Consider the following 21,947-nt stretch of genomic DNA (forward strand, 5'->3'; position numbering starts at 1 on the left):
AGGGAGAATTCCATTCTGTGGACAACTATGCAGCAACATTTGCTAATTAAATATGGCCAATTGACTTACAGAAAAATCTACCCCACTGCAAAGCTCTCTAAACAAAAATCAAACCAATATTCCAGATTTTTTCTGAAGAGGAAATAGGGAAAAAAGAGATATTTTGTGAGTAGTCAAAATCTAATCTGTAATGTGTCAACAGCCTTGGAACTAGCATTGTTGTTTGGGGCTGCTTCAGATTTTAGAGGTTCATGTTCTTCTCTTTGATGTAAAGATGATGTACATGGTAGCTGTGCCAAGTAGTGATATCCTCAGATAAAGCTCCAAGTTTGTCTAATGTGCTGGCCACAGTAAAATTGCCTCTGAAGCCTTATTAAGTAACATTATAAAGGGAAAAGTGTACACATAGTTAATTTATTAGATTTTGCTTCTATTCCTCTTTATGTTTTCTCTTTTTCCCCTCTCATGCTGTATTTTTTGCATTAAGCCCTTATACACCTTTTCCATAGTACCCTTTCCATCAGTCTAAATTTTTAAATTATTTTCATCTCTTTAGCTTCTCCTTTTTAATTTTCTTTTTCGAAGTAGAAAGACAGACACTTTCTCTGCTTTCCCAAATTTTCATAGTCTATCTCATTTCCTCTTTTTCTTCATTTATTAACTCATTATTTGGCGTCTTTTGTATTTCTCAGTCTTTAGTGACTCTCAAACATCTTTCTCTCTTGGTATCAGCAGTGTGTGAGGAGACCACATCTGCAAAGTGTTTATCTGGGTACAGAACTCAGGGGGAAAAAATGACATTTCCCACCTGGCCCTGGGTTTCATGCATTATTTTGTCATCCATTAGGGCAGAAAGCAGTCATTATAGCTTAGGTTATGTGTCATTTTTTCTGTAAATTTAGCTTAGCCTAATTATTTTCCTCTCTTTCACCTAGTGAGAGGTAGTCATGCAAGAAAGAGAGAAATTAGAGGAGTGAGCAGGGAAAAGAAGGAGTTGGCAGATGAGTGAGTGGACACAGGTCATCCACTAGCAGTTTCTTCTGCAGTAGATGAACTCATTTGTTTCTATTTCAGTTCCAGTGAGCAGCTGCCAGTGAAAGCCCTCAAGTCACATTTTTGAGTGAGATTTGAGGTATCTGTATTCTTTCAGTGTGAGAATGAATTATCAAGAAATATTTGAACTGCTAAGGTTCTACTTGTTCACTGTATTCACAGAGAACTGCTGGAGGCTCCAATATTTTAGAATGCTGAAACATTAAAGATGCCCGAGCTGCTTTCTCCTTCTCCTTGCATGACCTCTCTAATGGGTCAGGTCTAGGAAAGCACAATACCTCCAGGCTGCTGCCTCTTTAAGCTTCTTTCCCAGCTAAGTGATCAGTCATGCAGACAAAGGACATGCACTCCCTCCTTCTTCCTCCCAAGACCCAACTTGCCAGTTAGCTGAGAGGGGTCAGGGGACAGTGGTTAATCACACACCTCTCATCCCACCCTGCTGGAGGGTGAGGAGCGTGCAGTCAGGTGTTAGCACTAAAAAGCCAGAATAAATGTAAGGGGGACCTTTTATTTCCAGCTTACAGTAGAGAATGTTGTACTTGTGTGCATGTTGCTGCTATTTGTCCTGCCCACTTGAAAGTTCAGCACTTCTTGTTGTTTTTTGTAGCTAAGAGGGGAGGGGGAAGGAAGTGATGCTTCAGAAAGTACGCCAAAGTTACTTGTGAGAGAGCAATTATGCATAGATATTTTATAATGATTTGATACACAACTAGAGGCACTGGGGAGCTGAAAAGAAAGGCATTACTTGCACCTACTTAGTATACAGCTAGATTCACTCAAAGCTTATTCCTGAAATTTTCCTAAGGATATCTGTGCCAGAAAGCATGTAGCATGGGATGCCTACAACTTCATAGTTGTAGAAGACATGGACCCAATTAATTTCTTTCTGTTTTTCTTTTTGTATTTGAGTTCAGTAGGTCTGCAATTGTGTTATGGGTCCTTTTTCCCCAGGACCAACTCAGGAAATCTCCTGTGGCAGCTAAAAGAAGGAAGTGTGATTCACTGTTTCTGCAAACCTCAGTGGCAGATTTTACACAAGACATGTCTGTTGTTTGATTTCCATTATAAGTCTAAGTTTGATGTTGAGTAAACTGTAACCACCTTTAAAAACTTGTTAGTGTTAACCCAGAGAAAGGTTGTTTCCTTGTAGTGTCTGTTTGTGTAACTTGAAAACTGTTCCCAAAACTGGCCAGCCCATTTCACCAGAATTAGTGCTCAGGCTCCTGTACCTTCTGTTTTATAGTCCCTTTTGTTCCAGCTCCTCCCCACCTGGTGATCCCTTCCAATAAAATAAATGAAACACACAAAAATCTGAAGTGAAACCTGCTTACAGTTTACATTACACGTCAATCTTCTGCTGCTGTCATAGCTAGAAATGAGGAAAATTACTATTTAAAACTTCACACCATATAGCAAACTAGTCACCAGCACATCTCTCCTAACCCTCAAATCTGAAGCACAATGTTCTTTCAAGTTCCATTCAGAAGTGTGGAACTATAACTGAGATTACAGTTCTGGTATTGAAACAGCCTTTTTCCAGGCAGGGCAGATACCGAGTGCATTTGTCATAACAATGTTTGAATAGTAGAAATATGAATTGAAGTTAATCTCTCCTGCTATGTTGTTTTTATTGATAAATGTTTTGAATTGTAGTGATTAAAAAAAAAGCATATGGTCAGCTTTAGCAATTAAATAGCTGTTGGTGAAAGCATAATACTATACATTTTAAATATTCTTAAGTGTTTTTTCCAGACGTACTCTGTGGTAGTAGTAAATTTTTGGGCAGATCTGAGTGTAGATTTCATTTATTTTAAAGGAAAATCTATTTTCATCCTTTCATTTCAGTCAATTCATGTAAAATAATCAGATGCTGAACTGATACTCTTCAATCTTGCTGTGTAACTTAGGTGGTCATAAATGGAGATGCAGACAGTCATGTTATAGAGGGTCTGTTGCCTGACACAGAATATGAAGTTTCTCTGCTGGCAGTTTTTGATGACGAAAGTGAAAGCGAAGTTGTTGCTATTCTTGGAGCTACATGTAAGACAAACTCTTGACTGCAATTAAAAAAATATTTAAGTGATTTAAATTTGAAGCATATATCTTATATATAAAACATATTTCTCATCTTGGGTAGCTTTAATATTGAAGAATGTGGTGGTTTAGCACGAGGGCTTTGCTGACTAGTTTTTGCTTTTCCTGTTTAATATTATGTGATAGGTGGCATTGAATCAAAATAATGGTTTGGCTCTTTTTCTGAGCTGTGGTATTAATAACCTTTGGATCTGGGTAGATATTCTTCCATCCTACATTTTAGTACTTAGTCTTTGAACAGGGTTCCTTATGAGAGGATACATCAGATTTTGGAAGGGATGTGTGTTAAATGTTTTAAAGTAAATAATTTATAGTAATTTAATTTGTTTGGCATTTTCAATATACTCTTTTCTTATTTATGTAATTTATAGTCACTAGAGATGAATTCACTCTTGGCTGAAATAATGGTCCAAAACGCTTACACAGACCTCCTGTGGCATTGACATGAAAGTAGCAAAGATAAAACTCGAGAATCATGTCTAGCTTATTTTATAGTTTATTATCAAAACAGTGGCCTGTATTTCAGGAAGATTGCTCTATTCTCTTTTTATTGATAATTACTTGGATAAGTAAATTACTTTATTTCTTAGGGGTAAATTCTAAAATTTATTTGCCTTTAGTAATTCAACTGCAGGCTTAATTCTAAATCTTCTGTTAAAACAAGAAGCCTGCACCCATCTAAAGGATGCTGATACTTCCCAGTGTTGCTGAGTGTACTTTCTGTTTTTTACTTGGAGAGAAGTAAAACACCCTTAAAAAACTTTCAGTTTAATTAATTTGACAACCTTAACAAATGGTCAAAGTGGAAGTCTGTTGTGCATAGTTCAGCCAGAAATTTGTGAAAATATATGCATTCTTATTTGATTATACAGTTTATGGTTATGCCTTATCTGCAGATCTAAATGCTAATCCTGCAAATATATGTGCCTAAAGTAAACTAAATGAATAATTTCCTTGTAGTCTCTGAAATGTCTGAAGTGTGTGGGATACTTGTAGGTGTGAGCACACAGTTTCATTGTCACAGTTAGACATACGAGAAGAATGCTGTGACTTCCATGTTTTGTTGAGCTGTTAGTGACAGAACCCTATTTTTCAGCTGCAAGTGCTACCACAGTGCCCAGCGCGGTGACCACCGCCAGCGCCCCAAGCCCTGAGCCCAGCACAGCAGGTGAGCAGAGCAAATGCCAGCAGTCCAAATGAATGCAAAGCTCTGAGCCTGCCCACAGGCACCCCCAGGGCTGGGTAAAGAGCTGGGATACTGCTGAGGATGCTCCTGAAGGGAAGGCAGGTCACTGTGCTGCTCTGCACCCCCTTCTGCATGGCCAGCCTCCTCCTCAGGGTGGGGACTCTGAATGGAGCCTGTGGTATTACTTAGGAGTACAGAGACTGGTTTGGAAAATTCACCTAGAACTTCTCTTTCCCTTCATAAATATGAGCTTGGGAACTCTTCAGAATTTTGTTTAGTTTTGAGTGTTCTCTTTCTTTTCCCTGTAATGAGACAAGTGACTTTTACGGAACAACGTTTCTGGGTTATTTCTCTCCTGCAGCATTCTAGCTTGGATTATATTAAAGCTCCATGAACTTTATGGGATATTATATGTTAATAGAAGTATAGGATAGCTATTATTTTAGTAAGTGCCAACAGTTTTTATATTATTAAGCCCATATATGACTGAACTACAAGGTTTTGCCCCACTGTGGATCTTCAGAGCCACATGACTTCAGGAGAGCTTGCAGCTACTTGGTGATAATCAACACAGTGTAAAAAAGGTATTAAATCTAAAAATATAATTGAGAAAATAATAATTAAATATTTCTGGATTTAGTTTTTCGAACAGGAGTCAGAAACCTTGTTATAGATGATGAAACAACCTCAAGCCTGAGGGTGACATGGGACATTTCTGACTATAGCGTTCAGCAGTTCAGAGTGACCTACCTCACTGCAGAAGGGGAGCGTGCTGAGGAAGCAGTAAGAATGGTCTGTATGAGTTTTGTTATTGGCTTCACCAGCTTCTTTAATAATTGCTAAGAAATTATGTCTTCTTATATGACAGTTTTGTTGCAATTAGTAAAGGGTCTGTATTTGATATTACTGTGAGCCTGAACCTCAAAGTTCTAATTGTACAGCACGTGCTGCACTGCTGGCAACAGCAGTCGAATGTCAGATCAAGGCCCAGTCACAAAAGTTTAATGAGCTCACAGTTAAAAGAGGAGCTGGCTGTCTTTTTTTCCCCTGTATTTTTTTAATTCATCCAAGTTGAATTTTATATTTTTAATTTTGTTTTTACTCCTAGACATTTTTCTATCCTGAGATTGTGTTTTAATGACACTTAAATGTTTTAATGATCTCTTCTCTTCTCTTGCAATTTTTGTTTTCCTTCAGCAATTTCTCTTCTCTTCTCTTCTCTTCTCTTCTCTTCTCTTCTCTTCTCTTCTCTTCTCTTCTCTTCTCTTCTCTTCTCTTCTCTTCTCCTTATGCTAAAGCAATGAAATTAAAGTTCAAATGCAGTTTTCATACTTCTCATTAGCCTGAACATGTCACAATAAGGACAGCACTTTTTAATCTAAGTTCCTGAGAATATTTGTTATTTTTCCAATGCCATGTGTTGATCAAGATTAAACTTGTCCTACAATGAAAAATTTCAGGTTATTAAGATTTTGGAAAATATTTGAAAGAATGAAGAGCACTGCATGTACTCTTTTGACCATATAGCAAACAAACCAAAACACACTCTCCCCAACAAAAAAAAGAAGCCTGAGCTCCATTATTTTAACATTGCACAATTTTTGAGATACCTTCAGAATTCAACTAGGCAAAGTGCCTTTTTTAAAAATAATTTTTAAATTGGGGGAAACTTAGTATTGTACTACAGTATAGTAGTGCAGTATTGTAGTGTAGTATTATTAGTGTTTCACAAAATCTATTATAAAATTTTGGGATGGCTCCAAGTAAGTGCATTTAAAAGATTAAGTTGTGTATTTCAAGGTTATTTCCTTAGTCAGCTCAGAATGCAAAAAATATTCCCTGTCATTCTCCCTCTGTGTCTGCCACTTGAGTCACTTCTTTTCATAGGGCAGTTAAAAAATGTGGGTTATTCTTTTTGATATTTAGCAGCTGACATTTTTAGCCCTATATCAGGATATTTCAATAAAAAATATTAAAAGGAGTGGAATACATTTTTTTTCTAGGAAAATATGAATCTGTCTTTTTCCATTTTAGTTTTATTCATCTTTTATGAGACCCTGCTGCAAATGTACTTTTTAACCACCTATTTCAACTATGACCTGAAAATGAATTTTCAGTGCAGTGACATCTTTTGGACTAGGAAACATGCTCTTGATCTTACCTCAACTATATGTTAGTATACTATATAATAAAGTGGAAGACTTACACAGTATAATGGCACAAATTGTACTGTTCTTCTGAGAATAACCCAGATTTTCTGAAATTCAGATCCCAGATTTAGTGTTTCACCTTTCTAGTTCACCTGGATAGTATAAATGTCATTCTGCTTTAGTATTCAATGACTATTATGTTAAAATGAAATTAAAACTGTAGGAAATGTATTAAAATTGTGGCTATCAAAATGACATTACATCTGAATCAAAAGTTCATCAAATAAAATTGTAAAACTGTATGATTAGGTAGGTATCTTGGCTCTCTTCTCACAAATTATTTAATTTTAAGTACACTCTCAAGCCTTATCTTTGGTCACAATTCACCAAACAGATTAACCACATTTAATCTTTGAAATGAATCACATGCATAAATACTTCACTGAAAAGGGATTTATGTAAGATTACACTTAGAATTAGGCACATTTTAATTGAAGGAGTATATTTTACCATGTGGCTCCAAGCACCTGAGAGGTGCACAACAGTTGTCAATAAAACAACACAGATGTTCAATTTTAGGGGAGTGTTTATATGCTTAGTACATTTTTTAGGCAGAAACCAAAAGTTTTGTGGAATTTGGGCTTACATGCTATAGCGTGACAGTTCTGTGGTGAGTACTTAAGATTTTTGGCTCTGATTTCAGTGATATAAGTTTCAGTTACTCCTCCCTTTACATAAAAATATTAATAAGCTTTATAATTCTTGATGCAATTGGCTGAAAATCAGGGACTAGGAAATGTAATAGAATACAGAGAGGTCAGGCTCTAAACTGCATGTGTGTTCTTGGGTGTGCTGTACATACTGGAGAGATCAAATTTTTTCTCTTCTTTAAAGCCAACAATGTTTCTCACTGCTGAAAGCTATATTGATCTGTGGAAGATTATGCACATGTGGAGAGGAGAGTTCTCAAAGCTTGCATCCACTGTTCTAAAAACTCAAAAAATGCATTGGATTGGGTTTTTTCAGAAACTTAGTTTGTGTGTTTTGAATATATGTGTATTGAAGAGGAATGTGGAAATCTTTCAAGAACATTTATTAATGATTGAAGTTCAATTTTGGTCAAAGAATGAAGCACTTTGACAAGTCTCAACACCTGGGTGCACTAGATAAATTTCCTTCTTTGTATCACTTGCCAAAGCTAGAAGTAGTTTGAATGTATCCTGGAGTGTTAAACTGGTGAGACCTTTCTTGAGCACATGCTTCAAACCTTTGCCATCATCACGTGCATCAGTCTTCTTTGAAACAACAAAAAGCTTTTATAGACCTACTCTCTGCTTGTCCCCCATCAGTTTAAAGGGCTTATGCTTCTCTCAACTTCTTGCCAAATCCGTGTAGTTGCTGGCTCAGGTGACAGATTCACACAATGGACATGGGCCAGGGAATGTCCAAAATGTGACGTTGGACCTTGGGGCTTGCTTCCAACAGCATCACTTCAGAGCACAGATCTCTGCCCAGGAAACACAGGAATACTTTCTCTTTTTTACCATGCCCATACCATGTGATGGAAGTGGCTCCCATATAGGCTTTGGAGGCTCTCTGAGATTGAATTTTATTGAATTTTTTTGGCAACTTAAGCAATTGCAAGGCTTTGCTTGGCACTCCTGCCCCCACTATTGTGATACTGGCTTTTGAGGCTCTGGCTAAAATACAATAATCTATTGAAGAGTTTTGGAACTAGCTGCTTGTGGGCAAACCTTTCCCTGTGCTTAGTTCAGCAGGCTGAAACATGTACTCTAGAAGCAAAAACTGCCCAGAGGAATTTCTACAGATGCTCTACTACCAGGTTGCCTGGTTGGATTCTTCTGGCAGATCTTCCATGTTTCATGGCAGTTTGGGATCCTGTGGTGTTTGTGGGATGCCATCCTTCTTCCTCTCCTAAATTGCAACCTTCATTTGCTTGTCTCCAGACTAGATGCAGACAAGAAAAGCATTTTTTATTCGTGCTTGTTCAGTTCAACGCTTCCTGATCTCGTAACCTGATTTTCCTTCCTCCCAGGGAAGGAGTATTTTTTGTCTCCAGAGAACAAAACAATCAGTCTTTATCGCTGAGCTTCAGAAAATCTAAATATGTCCAGAGTAAATACATCAAGAGGATGTATTTTGTCTACACAGTAATAGTTTAAGTATTTATGATCCAAACAATACCAGTGGGTTATGGACCTGTAGTGGCTCATAGGTTTAATATAAAACTGTTATCTCATAGGAACATTTCCTTTATTTTGTTTTGGTATAACAATAGATCTGTTAAAAGGGTGGATAACGTAGTGATTTTATTTTACTGTAGAGCATCAATAATATTTGAAAATGCAAGCTATATAGCAATGCTAGTGGAATGTGTTGTGAGAAAACATGTAAGATAAAGTGCTTTGGCTGTAGTCATTAAGCTTGGTTTTTTTCTGCATTTTCTGACCCTCCAGGTGATGGTGCCCGGCAGACAAAACACTCTTCTGCTTCACCCTCTGCTGTCTGATACAGAATACAAAGTTACGGTAACCCCTGTCTACTCTGATGGGGAGGGAGTCAGTGTCTCGGCTCCTGGCAAAACTTGTGAGTAGAAACTTTCCGCCTGTCTTTGGCCAGGATGTGCATGAATAATTACTCTTCATGTATTACTCTTTGGCCAGGATGTGCATTACTCTTTGTAGCCTTTTTTCCTTGGCTGTAGGAATGTATTTTAGTATAAATGTGGGCTTATTTTGCATGATTTACATGACTTGAACTTTAAATTAATCTCAGTTGATTGATTTATAAACAATAGGTTTCTTCTAAAAGACAAGCTGTATTTTATATTCAAATACTCTGAGTTTGCAGAAACTTGTTCAGTAATAGAACTGGTAAATGCTTGATAACCAGCCCACCAAGGGCAAGCCAATGCAGAAAAAAAAAGTAAACAAAGCCTGCTGAGATGGTATCAAACCAACCATTGTACTGTTAGATTTTCTTTTGTGTGAGATCATTGCTTTCTAAGGGTCATTAGAAATGTTGCTGAACTTTTTATAAAAAGTGATTGCATTATCTCCAGAGTTCTGACCAAGTACCAAAAGATTACTCAGCTGTAGCTTAAACTTCCTCTCTACTGTATATTGTAAAAAATCCTTTCATTGTGCACTTGTAGTTATGATAGTATAATTTTATTGAAGTGTTCTCCTAATTTACATAATTTGTCTTAATTGAAATGCTATTTATGCAGAGACTTAAATCACTTGTAAATAAGTCCTTTGATTCCATTCTACAGAATTAATTGTTCAAAAAAGCATGATTTATACATTAGTGCACTTGGATTGGAAGAAACTATACAATGTATAATTATCTCTAAATTACCTTACATTTTTAGGAAACAAAAGTAAGAATTTTTTTAAAGAAATGTAGGGACAAATTTTGGAATTAATTCAAAAATTCATTCTTTGTTGATCAAAGTTTGTGGTTAATCCAGTGAGTAATACAAAGGATGAATTTGATTAAGAGTTTCATCCTGATAATTTTACATATAAATCTGAGAGTAATGGGCATCACACATTTTTTTTTATTTGTGTATCTTGATTTTGCTGTATAAGCTCATATGAGATAAACTTGTAAAATCCCAGTTTGGTTTCTTTTCAGTGCCCCTGTCTGCTCCTAGGAATTTACGTGTCTCAGATGAGTGGTACAACAGATTACGTATCAGCTGGGATGCCCCACCTTCAGCAACAATGGGTTACAGAGTTGTCTACAAACCTGTCAACAGTGAGTTTTTAAACTGATTTTTTTGGAGGGTTGTTTCTGACTGAACATCATCTTTCTCTCAATTTTGTTCTTAAATCTATCAGTTGCAGCTACAGCCTTGAAAGTGTTATTAACTTTGGTGCCTCATATCTTTGAAAATTTAATAATCACAGAATGATGCAGGTTGGAGAGGATCTCTGGAGATCATCTGGTCTTCCTCCCTGAACAAAACAGGGCCAGCTTGGAACAGGTTTCAGTGGACCCTGGCCAGCTGAATTTGTAATATCTCCAAGGATGGAGTTTTTAAAACTGCTCTAAGCATCTCCCAGTTTTTGACTACTGTCACTGTCAGTGTCTTGGCTAATATATGATAAAAATCTCCCATGTTGCAAAATTTGTCTTTTTTCTCCTACATTTTCTTGTTTGCCTCTGAAGACATTCTGTCTGTATCTTCTCTACCACCTTGCATAGGGTAGGTGTTGGCAGCAGTAGATTTCCACTTAGACTTCCCATCCTAAGGCTGATTAATCCCAGCTCTTTCAGTCTGTGTTTTTTCATTTTATCATTACTCTGTTTCAGAGACTGTTTGCTTTTTCCTGTTCCTCTCTTCTGTATTCTCCTGTTCTTCAACATCTTTCCCCTCACAATAAAAATTTCTTCTCACTTAACATTTTATTCGTTGTCCATTTTGTGTGTGCTGCATTCTTTGCCCGCCTGTACCTTGTAGCTAGACAAGACTTCCAGAATCCTTCAAATTTCTTTAGAAAAACAGGGAGCTGTATTGACAGCAAATCACAGATGTGTGGCCATTAAGGGACTAAAATACTGTCCAAAGACAATACTGCTGCCTGGTTTCTGAAATGTATCCAGAGCAACTAGGGGAGGTGATGAAGGAGCTGTTTGTAATTCTGATTTGGGAAAGTTTCATTCTTTTCTATTTTCATTATCATTTTTGCACAGTATTAAATGATGCTGTTGTATAAGAAGCCCTGAGTGACTGTAGTGCTGACTGGCATCTGCTGTCCCCCCTGTTGGTCCTGGCTCACAATCAAACTGGGGAGATATTTGGCTGCCTCTTTAGAGCAGTAGTAAGTCCCTGAAGCAGAACAAAAGGGTTTTAACAGATGCCAGTGTCTAACTCTGCCTTAATGAATCCCACTGCTGAATTTCCCAAGTGTGTTTGTTGTGTCTTCTTTCCATGCAAGGATTGAGGAGAATGTCTTTGTGTATGGTTAAAAAAAAAAAAAAAAGGCAAAAAATAGTAACTTTATGAACACTAGTAATTTTTTCTAATTTAGTGGATGAGCAAATAATTTTCTAATTTATTTCATTTTTTTGCAGCTCCTGGTCCTGCACTGGAGACCTTTGTAGGGGATGATATTAATACTATTCTCATTCTAAATCTCCTCAGTGGAACAGAGTACAGTGTTAAAGTATTTGCTTCGTACTCAACAGGCTTCAGTGATGCCCTAACAGGCGTGGCCAAAACCTGTAAGAATGATTTCATGCTGCTCAGATCTCTACAAGCTGGTTTTCCCTACAACTATGGCTTTCTGCAATTCTCTGAATAAATTTTCACGTGGAAGACTTTACTTTGTTTTCCTGAAATTAAAGTCTCTCTTTTATGAGACCATACCAGGTTTTTAAGTGCTCTGTTGGATGTAAGCAAGACAGGAATCATAAAGCAGATATCATTTATCATCCAAAAATATATTTGCCTAGTAGTAGATATAAATTTCCTTAATTAAAAGTCTATTTAGTGTATTTTTTTCTAGCCCCATATATAAGATTATTTGCTTTTTATATAGCTAAAGCTCAATTTAAAATTAGATTTTGACAGAAACTCTGCTGTTATTGTGATACTTTTATACTTATTTGTAATAACTGAACATTTTAGCAGTGTTCATTATTTAGTTTAAAGTAAATTGCCTTAAGTTCTAAAATTTTGTTTTTAATGTTCACTGCTTTTTAAAATTCTTCTCTTAGATTTTCTTGATTTTTTAAAGCAGCTATGGACATTTATTTGTTAAAATGAATTGGCACTGGTTTCACTGTAATAATTTTGTCTTTTTTTCTTGTATGTCTTGTTAGAGGTATAAACCTATTTTTTTTATATTTAATTTTCAGTGCATTTGGGTGTGACGAATTTGGATTCCTACCAAGTCCGCATGACAAGTCTGTGTGCTCAGTGGCAGCTCCACAGACATGCTACTGCTTACAGAGTTGTTATAGAGTCACTCGAGGGTAAGCTAATAAATAATTCGATATGCAGCTACAGCCCAATCCAGAGAATTGTATTGCATAGAAATTGCATGCAGTTAGACCTGTAGACTGGATCCTGGAATATTGGAAATGATGGACAGAAGAGAGGTGTGTACACACTGCCAGTTTCAGAGTGGAGTAACATCCCTGTCCCTTTATGTCAAACACGTTGATAGCTTGTGCATTTTATGTCAGAGACTTTGATCTATCAGCAGAAGAAAGGTGATTACCTGAGAATTTTTACTGCTGTGAGGAACAGAAGATGGATAAGGACGAACTGAATACATCACAGTTTGTAAATATACCACAGGCAGTAGCTCTGCATGATTAGGATAGAAAGGAGAAGAGGGCAGAAAGGTAGAAAAGCCCTGAATGAATCCAGACCATGCCCACAGAATAAAAACAACATCCACTTTTGTTTGTTCTCATTCTATTGATGCTTCTTTTTAGCTTATAGTAGTAATGTTACTCATAAACATGACACAGTTCTATGCAGTCACACAAGGAGCCTTGATGCTTTTGTACAGCATATATAGAGGGTAAATTACAGCCTCTTGAACCTCACTGATTCTCAGGTGTGGCCAGAAGACATTTTGTGACTGTTTGTGCAGACCAACTCCCTTATCCCAAGCAGACATCTGTGGTCTTCTAACTGGTAGCAAATTAAAACCTTGGATAACTTGAGAGAAGTGCAGTTAATGGGCTGTGTTAAAGGTGTCATGGACAGTAACAGTGATCATGTGGCAAAAAGTCATGACCTTTCTGTGGAATGGCAAGTGGATGGTGATAAGGTTTATTTGAAGCCCTGAAATACAGACAAGCTGTTCAGATAGCAGAGATCTTGGCTCACACACATCTCTCTCATCTGGGAGCTAGCCAACATCCTACTTTCTTCATATAGAACTGCCAGAATTGTTTTAGCTGAGCTGAAAGCACCTAAATGTGAGCAGAACAACCCAGAGTGTGAACAAATGTTTCTTATTAATATTTATCCTGAAGGGATTTGATTGTCAAATTGGGCATGTGTCTGGTTCAGGCAGTGATCAAATATTTTCAGACTAGTGTAACACCTGATAAGCATTGAATGACTGTTTGTCATTTTTTATGCACTCTATAAAATGTGAGATCAGTTGCTTGTATTTCACTTCTTCCTGATGCAGATTTTAAATGGTGATAAGGTTTTTCTTGTTATTAAAACATGCCTTATATGCTATTTCCAGCCTTTTTCTATTGTCAATGTATCTTCCAGCTCAGAATTTAGCAGAATCAGTAAATGCTATTCCTTAATGATCTTGCAAAGTGGCTACTAGTGAAAGCTGGAATATGATATCTAGTTCAGCATGTTTTGTTGTGACCAGGCACATTACGTATGCTAAGAACCAGAGGCATAGACAAAGGATGCCATAGAATTACATAATGCAACAATTCCCCGTTAGACTTTGATAATTTAGGACTAGATCCAAAGCCCATTCATGACAGTGTTAGTGATTTCTTATTGCCTTGAGTGCATGGGGCAAAATTAATCTGTTTTTTTCCTGAAGGTGTTTGACACATTCTTCGCCCCTACTTAGTATGAATAATGAAATGTTACAGAAACCTCTGCACAGAGGTCAGTTTTCAAAAGTAAGGGAGCATGTAGTTTATTAACCTATGCCAACCTCTTACCCTTCATGTGCTGTCATGTACGCTTCTTATTTATGATTTAAAACACATTATTCAATAAAACAGTAAAAAAAAAAAAAGTTTTCATGGTTTCTTTTGTAATTCCAGATGGGAAAAAGCAAGAAGTAAATCTTGGTGGCGGTACACCTAGGCATTGTTTCTTTGAGCTGATGCCTGGAACCAAATATAAAATCAGTGTTCATACACAACTTCAGGAGCTGGAGGGCCCTGCTGTGAGCACCGTGGAGACAACGTGTGAGTAAAACAGAGGAGACAGAGTTCAGCCAGCAGCAATAATGCTCAGTTGCTTTTCTTGTGTTCTGCCCTTTGCCCACACATGTCCTATTCCTACACCCTTTCCTTTAGCTGAGCTATTGATTCTTCAAGTACATTGTGACTCCTCCACAGATGTGCAGGGTTCTTACACCACTGCTGTGAAGTAATTGTTAAGTCATGTTCAACAGCTCTATTGGGCTTCTAATGAGAAAGACACAGGGAGGATGGTTTAGTTTTCTTCATACAAAGTCCCACTATGGGAAACTCTGAATATCTATGAATTTGGGGGAAAAATACAGAAAAATGAAAAGCAAAGTTTTGTTCCTGCAGCTCTTGTTATTTAGTAAAATTAACTAGTGTTTGAATAATTTTCAGTTACATGGGACCTCAAAACCCAATTTATTTAAGTATTTTGAAACAAACCAACAACTGGACTTTTTAATTATTATTAGTAGTAAGACAAGACAAACCCCAAAAAACAATCTCTCAGCTGTTTATGAAGTAAGGGTCCTGTTGTCATGAATTCAAAATACTACAAAATAAAACATGAGACTACTAGAATGAATATTTTATCTTTCTTTGAGCCCATTTCCAATCTCAGCATTACCTGTCTTCTCATAGTATGTTGCTATACACCACAATACTGTTCCCTTTCTCTCAGGGTAGAAAGTGTTTCTAATTTTCTTCTTTTCCTCCCACATTTATGGTTTCACATAGGAAAAACTTGTACAGGTGCATGACTCTAATTCTTCCTAGTCCAGGGCTCATTTTCTGAGCAGTTGGCATAAAGCCAAAATTCTCCTGCTTTTGGGGAATTGTGTTTAGTGTGCTCTGCAGGCCAGGGAGCTAGGAGCCATGAGGAAAGCACACCTTGGCTTGTATGCCCATTTGAGAATGATGGTTTGTGATAATTTGTCTAAACTTGTCTCACCTTAAAGGGAAGCAGTCTCCAGGGTGACCTGCATCTCTTTGGTGCTGAGAGCAGCCTTTGAAGTCACCTTACAGCAGTTGTGACCCTTTCTTAAGGGGTCTGGTCCTGGGTTGCTGTGGCCATGGAGGTCCTGGGCTCTTCTGTGTAGGTGTTTCAGAGCCCTCGTCCTTTCTGTTGCTGAAGGCACTGGGAAACCCCCATCAGCTACAGTGGGATGTGGACATGTAATGAATCCTGTTGGCACTGATCTTTCCCAAATGTAGGCTCCTTTTCTCAGGTTGCCATATCTAACACTCTCCATTGCCTATAAATGTAACTTAGGTATTACAGCAAATAAGTTTAGTCTTACTTGGAGCACTGATGTTCTGTCACCTGTGGCTTCTTATGCTAAATGCATTGAATAAAAATGGGGGAAAAAACCCCTTGAACAAACGTGGAAGCTTTTCCTCCCATAGAGTTGTGGAAGTCAATGCATGTGCATTTTATCTCTGAGAGGTCAGCTGGGCTGTATTGAAAGGTGCTAAATAAAGCTGTTGCATTCAGAAAAGCTGTCAATCAGTAATTGGATATTCACCTAGGTCTCTACAAGGTTGAAATTCCAATGTCAATTTTCAGGAGAAGAGTGAGGGACGCTATCAGAAACTGTAAAACAGCTTCAGTAGAAGTCGCTGCAGGCAGAGAGCCACAGTCCTGTTGGAGCTGGGGTCAGAGCTGTGTTACTGTCTGGAAGCATAACAAGGTCTTTGACCAAGTTCAGAAAAGTCTTCATCAGGGCAGACTGTGATCTGCTTTGAGTGCAGGCACTGGCTTGCTTTTCCTCTCTGTCTTTGCATTTTGGACTAAGATCTTCTTCCTTCCAGGTTGAATAAAGACCTACATTCTGTTACTGATGACTTTTGTTGAGAAAAGAAAAGGACACAGACCTTTTTGAAAATGAATTATGGATTCTTGGTCAAGAATAGTGCTGGCAGATGGTCAGCTACTCTGGAGGATCTCAAAAAGGGGCAGTTCCAGTACCAGTTCAGTTGTATTTATATCTGTCATACTGCCTATACAGCCATTAATTGTTTTGCATTAGTAATATTCTCTTTCAGGTGACATTTCTTGCGTGCACTCACCAACATTTATCTCCAATTGCATAACTAGTAGATTAGGGATAATGAATTTTTTTCATGTGGAGATGAGTAGAAAATGCTGTTTATTAAAGATACTGGGCTTTTAAGCATGTTTGAATATTCCTTCTTTTATTCTCCAGTACCATTTCCTACTCAACCACCAACAACTCCTTCAACACCACCTCCACCACCTACAATCCCACCTGCAAAAGAGGGTAAGTGCTCCATCTGTGAGTTTCTAGTTATTTTAAAGTGTTGATGCAATGTTTTTCTGCTTCTGATGGTATTTTAGACCTGTGGGGAGCAGATCTCACAAGGCATTTGCTGTAGAAACACTGTTAAGGCAGCTGGCTTAAATTTAATGAGCCAAAAATCTGACCTCATTGTTGTACTGTTAAAATTTGCTGAAAGGGTGGTTAATATATGTAACACTTCCACCTTCCACAACTCCTAAACCATACACATTTTGCAACTGAAGCAGACATCCTAGAATAATTAAACTTCAAAAGCAGCATTATTTTTAAATATGTCAACTTTAGGTAATGTGAAAAGTATGGGCCATGTTGAGACTCTCCTCTTTAAATGCAGATTTCCTTTTATTATTATTTGAACACGTCATATTTTGTACAGCGGCTTATAATATTTCTGTGAGAGGAGTATTATTGATGGAGACTGAGGATCAAATACATCAGCTTGAAGCCTGTAGACCAAACTGACGTGTATAAATTGAGAACTTAACCCACAAGCACAGGAAAAAAAGCCCTTGTATGTGGGTGTATTTAGAGCTGCATAGGAGCAGATAATGAGGGGTTTTTGTTATCCAAGGAGTAATCAACAGAAAATGAGAAATACAGGTTTGTATCTTCTTGCCCTATTCTCTGGATTTAGATGAAATATGAAGATGAAATATATTGAAAAACATAACTTTGGTTTGAGACAGTTTGCTTCTGACCCCAAGCAATCGACTTGGATTTCTGCAAAGTGTTGAAGGTTCCCAGTTCCCATGAAAGAGTGAGCAGCCTGTGTGAGCAAATGTACAGCTCCTGCAGGCCATTTTGCACAAGAACATGCTGGATCAGATGAGATGGGTGAAACCTGCATTGCTCCTGCACAGTGCAGATGAAGTGCATTACACACTGCAGACCTTAGGGTAACTTTGTGAGTGGAATATTTTCCAGTGGGAGCCTCCACAGTTGAAATTCTGTCATCTTGCTTACTGTGTCATGCTAGGAGTCTGGCATTGTATAAGTTCATGTGTGACTTTACTTAAAAACCTAAATAAAAATAGAAATGATAGGCCAGACTTTAAAGAACCATTGAATTGTGTTCTGTGATGGGATCTGTTGGTGCAGACAATGCTCAGCTGGTTCTGCACCTGCACTGAAGTCAATGCCAGCAGGTCTGTTGACTGAAGCTAACATTGAGCTAACATGTATTAGCTAACATTAAACAAGGGCTTTTCATGATGGTTGCATTTTCTTAAGTGATTTTTGAGGTTTCATGAGGAGTTGAGGCATTGCTCTAATTCCAAAATTCTTGCTTTCTTCCTCAGTGTGCAAAGCAGCCAAAGCTGATCTGGCATTCCTGGTGGATGGGTCATGGAGTATTGGAGATGACAATTTCAATAAGATAATTAACTTCCTTTATAGCACTGTTGGGGCTTTGGATAAGATTGGTCCTGATGGAACACAGGTAATCAACATGTACAGAGATGGAGGGTGCATGGACTTGACAGGGTATTTTAGAAGTGAAATGAATCAAGAAGTAACTGACATCATTTCACAGTTCAGTGAAAATATAAACTGCTCTAGGTCAGTATCTTTTTTCAATATCTTTTTATGCATACCATATGTTAAAATTCATGATATAAATTTTTGGTAGCCTGAGGGCTAAGTATCATTTCAGTCTCCTCTAATTCTAATGACATTTAAGTTTGTTAATGTTTGGTACTCATTGTAGTGTTTATTTATAAATAAGCTGAAAATGGCATTGATAAGGAAAATTAAAGGTTCTGTTATTTTGAATCACACTCTACAGAATCTACAGTGCTTGAAATAAAATTTGCAACAATTGTTCCATTTATGTATTTGTTTAGAGAGATGCTCCAGAACATAGTAGTGGCAAATATGTTACTGGTTTAAGTGTTACCTGTATAATATATGACTTGGGATCTCATTGGAAATTAATTTTAACTTGTCCAAGCCCTGAAGAATACTTAGTTTTTACTGTTTCTTGCTATACAGCTATTTTTCCAGAATGTAGTTTATGGTGCTTCAGAAACTTTGTCACAAGTTTAAACACAATAGCTCCTTTTAAATCAGGGGCACCGCTTATGGAATATGAAGATCAATGTATGCTTTGTGAGTTGTAGGGGCTTAGTGTACAGTATTGTAATACAGGGTCTTAACTCAGTAGTGTCATGTTTGACAGAGGCAATATTTCAAAATATATTCCCGAATCTTTCTATTTCTTGCTTCATTCTTGCTCCCTAGCTTAAGTTACTTATGTGCAGTTATTAATTCATGGAGACTGAATTAAGTCCCAGCAGTTCTGAGTATGAATAACTGTACACATGTGAGCAGCTGTGACCAGGATTTTTCTTTTGGGCTGGACTGAGAGTGCTTCTGCCAAAGTGGGTATTACTGCTCTCATCCTGTTTGCTGCAAAATGGAACCAGAAAGTGTTAGATGGTTGCCAAGGTTGCAGAGAGTAAAATTGAACTTTATTTACTGAAAGCTTTCTTAAAGAGAAAAGTCTGGCTTCAATTTAAAGATGAAACAAAGTTACAAGATAAGTCCTTGTTTTAAGTGGTCAGATTTACTTTTTGCTTACACAGTGGGTGGTGCTTTTGTAATGAACATCTTCTATGTGCACAGGTGGCAATAATTCAGTTTAGTGATGATCCCAGGACAGAATTTAAATTGAATGCATACAAAACAAAAGAGACTCTTCTTGAAGCCATTCAGCAAATAGCCTACAAAGGAGGAAATACAAAAACAGGTGAGAAAGGATGAGATTGTAATGCAGATTTTTTCCCTGCTTCTCTAAGCAGTATTTCTTTCCCATTTGCTAAATGGTTTAATTAATCACTGCAAAACCAGTAATAACATGCTGTCTCCACACTGGAGATGAAGGGTTGGTCTCTGAAATTAGAAAGTCTTTGTAATCTGTAGTTTACACACTTCAGCCCCTACTGCTGCATATTCACCCCACTGACCAGCAGTGGTAACAAGGATCAGGGAGAGAGGCAGGAGGGCTAAAGCAAATTAATTTGGGGGTAGTGGAAGGTGGAATGGAGACTGATATGAAGTCAGCTTGGCAAGTGAGCAGAAAAGTGATAAAGGGGAGAGGGTGGGAGGGAGCGTGCAGAGCATGTAGAAAACTGGAGAGAGTGGAGTGTCTGTTTGGGTACAAGCCAGGACAGTTGAGCCTCTGTGGGATGTTTAAGATTGGGATGGGGAAAGATGTTTGTTAATGTTGCATTTTAATTAATCCCTTAAAATAGCTTTCTGATATAAAGAAATTATAGATGAGGGTTGAAAGGGTTAAAATCTGTTTTAGTGGGAAACCGTATGTTTTATTATTTTCAGACTTCACAGAAATTTCTTGCAGCTGTTGCATTGCATCCAGTTTCAGCATTATCAAAATAATTTTCCATTTGCTACAATGACATTCTCAGTTGTTGGTGTAGACAGTGCCCTACAATCCAGAAAAGGAAAGTTTTGTTATCTTTAACCCAGCCAGCAGCTAAATACCACACAGTGCTCACTCACTCGCCCTAGCCCTGGTGGGATGGGGAGGAGAACCAGAAAAGGGTAAAGCCTGTGGGCTGAGACAACAGTTTCATGACTGAAATAAAGTAAAATACATTGAAAAGTCCTTGACTCAGGGTAAGCACAGCTTAGCAACAACCAAAACATCATTATCAACATCAGCCTCATATGGAGTCCCAAACTCAGCACTGTACCAGCGATAAAGAGGGAAATTAATTATCCCAGCTGAACCCAGGACACCCACACAAATCATGTTCGTGATCTTCCCCTTCTGGATTGAAAAATGGAGGGCTGAAGCCATCAGAACTTGAAACATTACAGTCAAAATCAAACTTTTCTAAATCTTGATTTAAACAAATACAGAATGAACAAATTGACAGACTGCTCAGGACACAACAGATTTCTCTTTTTATATATGTGTAACATGTGATATGAGAAGACAATAGAAATTGGATTTATATCACAGTTATTGTCAATTTTTGTGTTACAGGCAAAGCCATTAAACATGCACGAGAAGCCTTATTTACAGGAGAGGCAGGCATGAGAAGGGGCATTCCAAAGGTTTTGGTTGTCATCACTGATGGGCGATCACAGGATGATGTGAACAAAGTCTCCAGAGAAATGCAACTAGACGGTAAATTGTGTGGCTTTAAAAAAAACTCTCATGTTCTTTTTTCTCATTAATTGCATCTAAGTAAGTGTGGGCATGAAGTAAGGATAGCCTTTGCTCCAGATTTTCAGTTTTAAAGAAAACAGCAATTGCTGAGAAAAACAGAATATCACTAGGGTATGATTAGATTCTGGATATTTTTGGTGATTAATGAAATTATTTTTTATTTTGGCAGCAGTGCTAAAATACTGTAGTAGTTAATGGAATTGTTCCCAGAATGAAGAATTTGGGGAATATGATCCTGAGAATCTGGATTATCATCTATAAAGTGTAGTCTTGTGGTTATGAGCAAATTGAACTATTTTGTTTTCTACACAAAAGGTCCATTGAAAATTCTTATACTGTTTCTGACCTGCTCTCATGTTGCACTAATTACCTCTGGGAATTTTTTTAAAGCTTCAGTTTTAGAGCTTTAAGCAGCCACGCCATGTTGTGAGTCTAAATGTAAGTGGATTAATTGTTGTAGAAGTTTGCACCAAAACTGAAAGGGCACAGTGTGCCACCAAAGGATGGAAGAAAAAAAACAATCTTCCTTTTAATGTGACCTGAAGAGAAATTACATTTGTGCCTTTTATTTGCTTTTAGCTTTGACAGCTATGAAGTTCCCAGTGTAGATCACTGATTTCTGAAACCAAATGTGATTGTCCAGCTTGGCTGCCTCCTTGTTTTGTTGCTAGATGCTGAGTGTAGGGGCTTCATCAATAAAGCATATGACAAAATAGTGGGCTTGCATGACCTGTTTTAAGTAGCAGTTAAGAAAACTGTGTATTTGTGAATAAATTGGAGTTTGTGTCTAAGCTGAGCAGAAAATCTTTATCTCTCAGGTAAGTTTTGCAGTTGCATTATTAGCTCCTGGCCTGGGAAGTGCCTCCAGAGAAGACGGCACTCTGTGAGGGTTCAGCTGCTGGGATGTCCACACGACTTCCCCTCTCCCCTTTCCCCTGCACAGTGAGGTGCAGATGCACTGATGGGCATCTGTGGTGGAGGCTGGCACAAAGAGGTGCTGATCTTGG

General features: G+C 37.7%; 1 protein-coding gene across 1 annotated transcript in view; it reads left to right on the top strand.

The window, feature by feature from the left end:
- Nucleotides 1–21,947, top strand: part of COL14A1 (collagen type XIV alpha 1 chain) — a 114,018-nt gene that overhangs the window by 51,341 nt on the left and 40,730 nt on the right. The window contains exons 18-29 of the mRNA XM_041470570.1: nucleotides 2,961–3,093; nucleotides 4,244–4,315; nucleotides 4,974–5,125; nucleotides 8,961–9,090; nucleotides 10,144–10,266; nucleotides 11,587–11,736; nucleotides 12,373–12,489; nucleotides 14,278–14,424; nucleotides 16,632–16,706; nucleotides 18,044–18,183; nucleotides 19,368–19,491; nucleotides 20,755–20,898. Coding sequence (XP_041326504.1) covers nucleotides 2,961–3,093; nucleotides 4,244–4,315; nucleotides 4,974–5,125; nucleotides 8,961–9,090; nucleotides 10,144–10,266; nucleotides 11,587–11,736; nucleotides 12,373–12,489; nucleotides 14,278–14,424; nucleotides 16,632–16,706; nucleotides 18,044–18,183; nucleotides 19,368–19,491; nucleotides 20,755–20,898 — 1,507 coding nt within the window. The remainder of the gene's footprint in view (nucleotides 1–2,960; nucleotides 3,094–4,243; nucleotides 4,316–4,973; nucleotides 5,126–8,960; nucleotides 9,091–10,143; nucleotides 10,267–11,586; nucleotides 11,737–12,372; nucleotides 12,490–14,277; nucleotides 14,425–16,631; nucleotides 16,707–18,043; nucleotides 18,184–19,367; nucleotides 19,492–20,754; nucleotides 20,899–21,947) is intronic.

This window comes from Pyrgilauda ruficollis, unplaced genomic scaffold (genome assembly GCF_017590135.1).
Source record: "Pyrgilauda ruficollis isolate IOZ18807 unplaced genomic scaffold, ASM1759013v1 scaffold25, whole genome shotgun sequence".
Classification (NCBI taxonomy): domain Eukaryota; kingdom Metazoa; phylum Chordata; class Aves; order Passeriformes; family Passeridae; genus Pyrgilauda; species Pyrgilauda ruficollis.